Source organism: Trachymyrmex septentrionalis, unplaced genomic scaffold (assembly GCF_001594115.1).
Source record: "Trachymyrmex septentrionalis isolate Tsep2-gDNA-1 unplaced genomic scaffold, Tsep1.0 scaffold20, whole genome shotgun sequence".
Lineage (NCBI taxonomy): Eukaryota > Metazoa > Arthropoda > Insecta > Hymenoptera > Formicidae > Trachymyrmex > Trachymyrmex septentrionalis.
Genome location: NW_017305180.1, coordinates 6,689,832 through 6,699,072, shown reverse-complemented (window position 1 = coordinate 6,699,072; position 9,241 = coordinate 6,689,832). Strand labels below are relative to the sequence as shown.

Below are 9,241 nucleotides of genomic sequence, written 5' to 3'. Positions count from 1 at the left end.
GTTAATAAATTTTGATGTTCTTTGTTTATTAGAAATTGTGTTGACACAATGCTACTGATTACCTAAATTTTCAAGCACAACTTGGTTATGCATTTATTAAATATTTTGCTTTTCACGGTGCACATCCCGTTGATCTACGAAAGTCTCATTAAGCAGCCGTCTGACGTCGCGTACAACCGCGGAATGCGCTTTGAGCGCATTGAAACGTTTCCCGCGAAATACCAAGGGGGTCCTACAGGGAAGACTAATTGTTCCTGTAGGAGTGGACGGTCACCTCGACGTACGGGATGCTACTCGTGGTAGTTGCCGAAGTACCGACACTGCACGCCATTCGACTTGGAGACAATCAGTTTCGTACCCAGTTCGAAATTGTCCTGGTACAATGAATCGTTTCCCGCCTCGGGTACGTCGCGATTACTTTGGGCGGTACTATCTGTCGATATTGTCCACCCAGTTCCCATGTTGATCTTACGGTATTACAGTCGCTCGGGGCAAAACAAAATGTACTATGTACGTAGCTACGATTCCAGCTGAATCGAGAGGATGGTTTGACTAACCATCCTCTGACCACAAACGGGAGAATAGTCCCGTGATTGTGTTGGACCCGAGTGATCGGGTCTAGTTCAAGGACTGATCGTCTTTTCATTCTGAACGAATTATTATTTCTTACATTATTTTTTGCACTATAAAAGAAGATTAACAATAATGGAAAGTAACATAGAAAGCAAAATCTTAATTTATTGCGCTAAATTAAATAATCCTCATATAGAATTACTTAATAAATAAAATTAAATAAATAAAATTTTGCCTTTTTGATTGAGTTTTTATTACATTGAGAGTTTTTTATGTTAAAATTTAATTTTTAGATAAATTTGTGCAGCCGAATAAAATAGAGTCTTTGCAGGAATATCTTCACTTTAAAACTACTATTACCGTATATTTTGTGTTTTTGTAACGCCAAGTATCTTTGTTTTTTGATAACGTGAAGATATTGGCCAATCGCTAATTTATTCACACACATATACAATATATTTATCGATCCTTTTATAAAATCCCGATTTATAATTCGTGTCGGAATTTAGGATGGAATTTTATTTATGCCGTGACACATAAACAGAATTTTATTCTGAACGAATTTAATATGAATAGTATTTGACGAATCGAAATACACGCACACATGAAATATATATTAAAACATATATATAATATATCTTCTACTTCAAATAGCTAAAAAATGATTTTTGAATTATTATTATGAATGAGTTAAGTGAACATTACCTTATCAATAATAAAAAATGAAACAACTTCATTAAAAAAAATTGCCAAAATCATCAAAATTCAAAAAGGATGTTGAGACAAAAAATATAAAACATTTTATGATGTTATAAAAATGTATTTTTTTTTTTATTATTCGAATAATAATTAATTTTCTGTTAAATTGAAAAACAGTTTTTCTTTTTTCTGGGAAACTTAATTTTTTTAGTTGTATCACTTTTGAAGAAAAAGATATATTAAAATACAATACACAAAATTATAAATGAAATTCTATCTTAATTTAATTCAAATTATACATTGTCTAAAACAAGCTTTAAGTGTGTTATAATATATATCCATATGTGTGTATATATATATTTAAAAGAATCTATATATAATGTATTGATGATTTCAGGTCACTTCCCAATCGGTTGTCAGAGCGAGGTCAGGTGGATGTTTGGACATTTGGACAGCGATAGTGATGGCCGACTCTCACTCTCCGAGCTGTATGGTCTGGAACACGACCAAAATGAACCGTGCTTAAAACCTTTCTTGGATAGTTGTGATACCGACAGGTAAGAATCATCTGTGAATTCCTGTCCCACACGTGAGGAGAGACTTTTCGCGATCGTAAATGCATCTAAGACTTACACTTGGCATTTCTATTGTGTTCTTATCTCAATAATGAACGAACAGCGGTGAGATTGATCGATAAGTTCAAAATACACGTTCAGAGATATACAGCCTATATATATCTCTGAACGCGTATTCTTTCAAATCTTTTGAAATTATAAGGGTTGTAATTGAAATTATAAAGTTGTCCTCAATTTAGAGAAATAGAAAATAAAAATTTATAGATCTAATTGGACTGATGATATTTTTAGAAAGATGATAAAACACATGGAAATCTAATTGGATTTGAAATACAATAAATAAAATGTCCGTTAATATAGAGACACCAAATACAGCTTGGTCTGATCAAACGTGCGATATTACTACTGTGTTTGAACCCATGCGTTTATTAACTACTGAAATAGATACAATTTTTTAAATGCATGTATCAAAAATTTCTCATTATTTTGTATTTTATTACTATTGTGTAATATTTTATACATTCTCTATATATTATGTATATCTCATTATTCTGCACATTTTTAATAACGCTAATTTATTATATTCATATTATTCTCAAAATTTCATATTATAAAAATTTTACATATATTGTTTTCACTTATGTAATTGCTGTTCTCTATCAATGTTATATAATATTAAACATTATATATTTAATGCAATAATGATCTAAGCGCTAAATCGTGTATCTTAAGATCCATCCGATGCGTATATCTATATTGATATATGGGACCTACAGTTTAACGCCGAATCCGAACAGCGCTGGTGATCAAAAGTGTTTTAGAGTCATGGCACATAAAAAAATGTAAGCAGTAAAACGTAAGCAGTAAGCGAATTAGTCAATTACAATAGAGATCGTAAGACCATAACATAAAGCAATAATCCATGTTAGAATGGTTATTGCTTAAGTTATGGCCTTACAGTCTCTACTGTGATTGGCTAATTCACTTACTGCTTAAGTTTTTGTGTGTCATGGCCTTTAATCACCAGGTAGAACCATTTTCGGCTCCTTAAACGCGAATAATCGTGTGGGCGCAAGTGGAGTGATTGAATTCGGATCTACAGATCGCGGATCAATCGCACCGAGCAAGCCACTCGACGCCTCGTAAAATAAAACTTTTCAAAATCGATAGGAAAATGAGAGACATACATAAAGCTATATTTTCGGCATTATATTTTCAGCGACATTTTTGTGAGCGGTCCTGAATGGTGCGGATGCTTCTCTAAAGCTGAACGTCCGTGTGCCGCTGTGCGTAGACGATCATCGCCGGATTCTGCACCTGCTTGCGATTCGCGAGGATATTACCGCAGTACTCAGTGTCATCGGGGCCTTGGTCTCTGTTGGTGCGTCGATCCTCATGGCGTCGAGTTTGCTGGTACCAGAACGCGCGGTGCAAAGCCCGACTGCGGTATGTTTTATATCGCTTGAACAAATATTTAAAGCACTGGAATTAGTGATATATAATAGTAAAAATAATAAATAATTTCAGCGCATCAGTGCGTGTAAAATTACGAGGAAATTAATAACAGGTCTTTATTCGGAGTCATATGCAGATTTAATATCTCGTCGTGTATTTAGATTTAAATGTGATGTCCGACAACTCCAGATCGAAATAAAAATCAAAATTGAATATCTTAATAATACATGATTAAATTTAAAGTTTTTGAAATAAATCTCTTATCTTAAGTTTAAATAAAAAATAAGTTTTTTTCATTTCTAAACTGTAATTAGTCGAAATGAATTATACTTATTTTGTTAAACAATTATATTAGTTTTTGATAAGTAATATCGTCACTATTTTCGATGCTATTTCTTGTAATAGAATTAGGAGGACATTAGATAATTGAATGTGTAAATAGTAGGTTCTTTTCAGCTAAAGTGGTTGCACGGTTTATTTTTCTCCCTTTTCTTTCCACTTTGACGAAAAAAAAAGAAAAGACGAACCGTACAAGGAGTTCAGCTAAAAAGAACAGGCCTAATATCACATATTCTTCTTGCGAAGTACACGATCATATTCTTAAATTAACTTTTAAACTGCTTTACAGACGCGATTGTGAATAAGATTAGCAGCGGTGGGCTCAAAACCAACAGTGTGGATCTTGATGACGACGAGGACGGCGGTACCGACTCCTCTCAGGATCTCGAAGGCTCAGCCGATCAACCTCTAGATTTCTAGACATATTAAAGGCGGCGGCTAGCAACGGAAGCGCAGCATCTTTAACCGAGCATCTTTAAGAGCAGAGAACCGACTGTACGGTCGGAGAAAAGTGAGAGAAGGTGCGCGCGTTCACCAGCTTTAGGAAAACCGCCGAGTTGTGATCAGAGGTGTTCTATGTCATCGTCGGGCCGCCTGTCGAACCTGTCAGGGTCCACGCTCGACGAAACGAAACGTGAGCCTAAATGAGTTCCGAGAGCAACGAATAAGCACGACGATCATTAGTTATGAGGAAGTCGGATTCGTAGCGAATCGCGCTGCGTGGAACCGGAAAAGATCGTTGTCGAATCATCGTAACGACCTTAGTCGCGTCCTTCGTCCCAGTTAGGAAGCTCCGATCGACATTTAAAGTAGCGAGTGTCTTGCCATGTCGTGCAATAATCGCGTATGTCCAGCGGTAAGCGGCGTCTACAGCCCATTCTACGCAATCGTAGATCCCGTGTAATCATAATACCGTGCAATATCCAATAGAGTTCGTGTAGAGAGTACGCAGATATGGCCGAAAGTGTATGTACGTGTGTGAGAATTGCTGGTGACGGAGTGAGAAGGGGAGAAAATTCCGCTGCGAGCCGCGCAGAACACCAATCGTTGGATTACCTCCGTGCCTGTCGAGGTATCTCCACGCACAATTAAAAGTATAAATAATATAATTACGTATCATTTATGCATACACAAAACGAAAAAGAATGATATTCATGAAATAAGGAAGAAAGGCCGAATAGAACGAGATAATTTTGTCGTATTGACCAGAAGTCACGCGTCGTGACACAAATTGCATTTAACGGAAAACTGTAAGTGAAAAACCCTATAAGCGTATGATTTCTAATTGCTAGATTAACAATTATAATATTGAAACATAATGTTAATTATGAATAATACGAATTACATGATAACAATGCATCAACCGAACAAAATCAAACTGGTTGAGAAAAAGATACGAGAGCGGAGAGAAGAGGCGGGCGGATGTGTGAAGTCATTCTGCTACTGTCACACTTGCACACGTTGAAACTTAGTTGAATCACTCGAAGCAAATAGGTTTTCGTAGCTCTTACTCCTTCACTTTCGGCTGTGTTTCGCCGAATGCGGTATAGAAAATCTCACCGTTATTCCGCTTATTTATTATATTCTTTCGGGCAAGCTTAGAGTTTTTTAAGTTATTCTTCTTTCTCTCAGCCATTTTACGTTATAAAATTAGTATAAGACATACAGAATAAAGAACGACCTATTTCGTACTCGTTAATGTCCTATTTCATACTACGCAGTTCAATCACGATCATAGGACGTCGAGCTGGTTGTTAAGAAAAGTGTGAGATCGCTTAGAAAATAACGTGAAATATTATTATGTCTCTATTATACATTGCGCGACTCAATTCGCGCAGAGCGTTAGGATTCTTTACGTCCACAATTGGAACGACATCCATCGTGCAATGCTGAGTTGTTTTCTATGAAGCTAGAAAAATGTTCGACGTCGTGATTCGTCTGCATTTACTGTAATTATAAGCATTTTTACTTACAACTTTTACTTAAAGAGTGTGTGGTACACCCGTAGATATTAGAGTAACATGTAATCCGTAGAAAAAAGAAAAAAAAGATCAGTGTGACTATGTGAATATGCCCTTAGCGTTAGAAGGCAATTTACGTAGAAATAGTCGATGCAAAAACTACACGTGTCTCATTTAGAATGAAAGTGATAATTCATTTTGCAAGCCTAACGCGTTTCACACACTTCGACATGCATTCCTTCTACGAAGTATTCAGGGAAAATAATACTCGTCGTGTATATTGATCAAAGACAACACTATATGTACTGAGATTTTTAAACACGGCAAACAGAATGTACATTTTATCTTTTTTTTTTTTCTATCAATGCGTTTTATTTCGATGGCTCGTGATTTTATTTCGACGGCAATCTTTGTGATTTCATCGATTATATCGAGTTTTATAACAAATTGTGCATTTTTATATTTTATTTTTATTCAAAGAATGACTTAATATCATTTTGTCAATTCATCCATAATGTCTTGCCTTAATGGACATGGCGTATTAAACTTGCGCATTAAAGTATGTAGATGACACTTTAAAAAATATATCTACATATTTAACTGATAAACAACATCGTCCGCAATGAGCTAACGCATATTCCTTCCTGCATCGAGCGCAATTTGCATTCCGCCTGACTTATTGTACTGTCGACCTAGACTAATTAATATAACTACAAGCGAACGTAAAATAGTTTTATCGAGTCTTGCATATTGTATATATATATGATTATATACAATGAAAATCATCGTCAGTGATCTTCGTACCATGATGATTTTTGTAAGGTATGCACTTGATCAAAGCGTAAAGAATTTTTACTTCATTCAAGAGCTACCGTAAATATCTTACTTAATCGGTATTGTACATGTGGCTGTAAGAATTCTTTATGAATAAAGATTGTTGTAGAAATTTCGGGGAGATGTTCTTGTTGAGAGCATGATATAGTAAATATAAAGTTTATTTACCATCTTTCATTTCCAGAGATTCAATACAAATTTGTAACAAACAGAAATGGGGTAGTATGATATTTATATGGGCATGTACATCTTATAAAGCACTTTTTAATAAATTGTGAAAGACACTGGTTCTCAGTAGGCCGTATTTTTGCAGTACAAGACAAAAAACGTTTTTAGTATTTAAGGACGGCTCTCAAACTGCAACAGAAACACGTCATCTTTACAAAATCCTGATAATCGTAATAAACCATACATAATTTTGTGCACTTTTTTTAGTCAACGTTTAGTCATTCACGTTATATATTCACAATAAAATTTTCCTAGGCTTACCAGTTTCCTGAATGCAATATATTAAAACCTTCGTTGATTTTTTCAAATGGAAGATTATGTGTAATAAATTCATCGAGAATTAATTCTTTTGATAGATACTGCTCCACCAATTTCGGCACGCTTTGCTTTGATTTCCATCCACCAAACGCAGTCCCTTTCCATACTCGTCCTGTGACTAACTGGAATGGTCTAGTACTGATTTCTTGGCCAGCTGCGGCTACTCCTATTATTACTGATGTACCCCATCCTTTGTGGCAGGATTCTAATGCAGCTCTCTGAAAAATAATGTTTATAAAACAAAATTCTTTTTCAGTAAACAAAATAAAAAAATAAAACACGTACCATAGTATTTACGTTTCCAACGCATTCGAAAGTATAATCTAATCCACCATCAGTCATTTCAATTAATACCTGCTGAATGGGTTTATCATAATCCTTGGGATTAACAAATTCTGTGCAGCCAAAAGTTTTAGCTGTAAATAAATGTACAAATATTTATAAAATTTTATCACAATAATTATAAGAAAATCTACGAAGAAAAGAAAGATTCTTTTCACTGTTTATTTCTATAAAAAATTAATTTTGTGTTGCACACACAATCTAATTACATAATTTACCTTGCTCAAATTTGGCCGGATTGACATCTATCCCAATAATACGAGATGCACCAGATTTCTTGCAACCGAAGATTGCTGCAAGACCAACAGCCCCTAAACCCCATACAGCACAAGTACTTCCTGGTTCTACTTTGGCAGTATTTAAAGCTGCGCCATAACCTGTAGATATTCCACAACCCAACAAGCATACCTTGTCCAACGGTGCTTTAGGATTAATCTATAATAATAATTTATAATAATTATATAAAGATTAAATTATTAAAAACTCTAGTGATTATAAAAGTATATATACCGCAAATACCTTTGCGAGAGAAATATCAGCTACAACTGTATATTCAGAGAAGGTGGAGCAACCCATAAAGTGTGCGAGTGTTTGTCCCTTACATGTAAAACGGGACGTACCATCGGGCATTAAACCCTTACCTTGAGTTTCACGAATTTTGCTGCATAAATTTGTTTTCGGTGATTTACAAAATTTACAATCTCCACATTGAGGAATGTAAAGTGGTACAACATAATCACCTACAATCATTTATGTAAACAATAATAGATGAGAGATAGAACTGATGTAAATCAGCTAAAAAACATTATTGAAATTTAACTGATATAATTCAAAAGAATCTTTATAAATATAATCTGATCAACCTACCAGGCTGAAACTCGGTGACATCCTCTCCGACACTTTCTACGATACCACTGCCTTCATGACCAAGTATACAAGGAAATACTCCTTCTGGATCCAATCCATCTAGAGTATAAGCATCTGTGTGACAAAGTGCCACAGCTACTACTTTGATTCGGACCTCATGTGCGTTAGGCGGTGCTACCTCGATTTCTTCCAAGGATAAAGGCTCCTTTTGCTTCCATGCTACCGCAGCCTTGCATTTGATAATCTAAAAATAGCAATAATAAATTTAATAAATATACAAATGTATATTAATTTTATATACTGATATAAATTATAACTTCAGTCATCTGCTAAATGAATTAGATCTACTAAATATTATTTTAATGTCTTCAGACATTAATTCTTATTGTCCAAATTTCCTTCTTGATTATTTTAAATCTTTTAATTCATTATATTTATAGTTAACTGACAAATTTAAATTCTTTTCTTAATGTTTTTTAAACAAATTAAATCGGTAGATATTGTTAGTTCCAGTAAATATCAAAGAATACATAGTTATTCGATAGAATTTAATTAAAAAATTATCTAATATACATATATTAACTAATAATAAGTTTCATTAATTTTATAAAAATTATCTCATATGTTTGTTTTATTATCTTTTTTTCAAGTTTACTGACACATCAAGTAAACAATTATCTCGGACAGATGATAACCAATTCTTTCAAGGAAAATTTGTTCATTTTCATGTCTAATTAATTAAGTTAATGTGGAAAGAAATCGTGTTTACTAATAATCACAAACATTATCTACTATGCAAAAATTTCAATTGCAAAAAGATGTGTCCAGTTTATCGAGCCAAACCTCATCGCGAGCTGAGCATATATCCATCTTTATTATAAAGTTAAATCTCAAAAATCTCGAGCCGAATCTAAAAACATGCTTCGAGCTAAATCTCGTAAGCGTCGTAAGCATTTTTGCGATCCATACTGTGATAATTGATAATTAGACAATGAAAACCCGGACCTGTAACTTCTCTTGATAACCTCTCTTCACTTGTTTTCTATCTTA

General features: G+C 34.2%; 2 protein-coding genes across 2 annotated transcripts in view; one reads left to right on the top strand and one right to left on the bottom strand.

The window, feature by feature from the left end:
* Positions 1–6,044, top strand: part of LOC108747808 (proteoglycan Cow) — a 141,881-nt gene extending 135,837 nt beyond the window's left edge. The window contains exons 8-10 of the mRNA XM_018485612.1: positions 1,664–1,829; positions 3,067–3,293; positions 3,931–6,044. Coding sequence (XP_018341114.1) covers positions 1,664–1,829; positions 3,067–3,293; positions 3,931–4,061 — 524 coding nt within the window. The 3' untranslated portion in view covers positions 4,062–6,044. The remainder of the gene's footprint in view (positions 1–1,663; positions 1,830–3,066; positions 3,294–3,930) is intronic.
* Positions 6,045–6,119: 75 nt separating this feature from the next.
* LOC108747807 (alcohol dehydrogenase class-3) overlaps positions 6,120–9,241 on the bottom strand; it is a 3,951-nt gene continuing 829 nt past the window's right edge. The window contains exons 2-7 of the mRNA XM_018485611.1: positions 8,192–8,435; positions 7,844–8,064; positions 7,543–7,759; positions 7,268–7,398; positions 6,926–7,200; positions 6,120–6,793 (exon numbers count right to left, since the gene is read on the bottom strand). Of these exons, the coding sequence (XP_018341113.1) occupies positions 6,769–6,793; positions 6,926–7,200; positions 7,268–7,398; positions 7,543–7,759; positions 7,844–8,064; positions 8,192–8,435 (1,113 nt within the window). The 3' untranslated portion in view covers positions 6,120–6,768. The remainder of the gene's footprint in view (positions 6,794–6,925; positions 7,201–7,267; positions 7,399–7,542; positions 7,760–7,843; positions 8,065–8,191; positions 8,436–9,241) is intronic.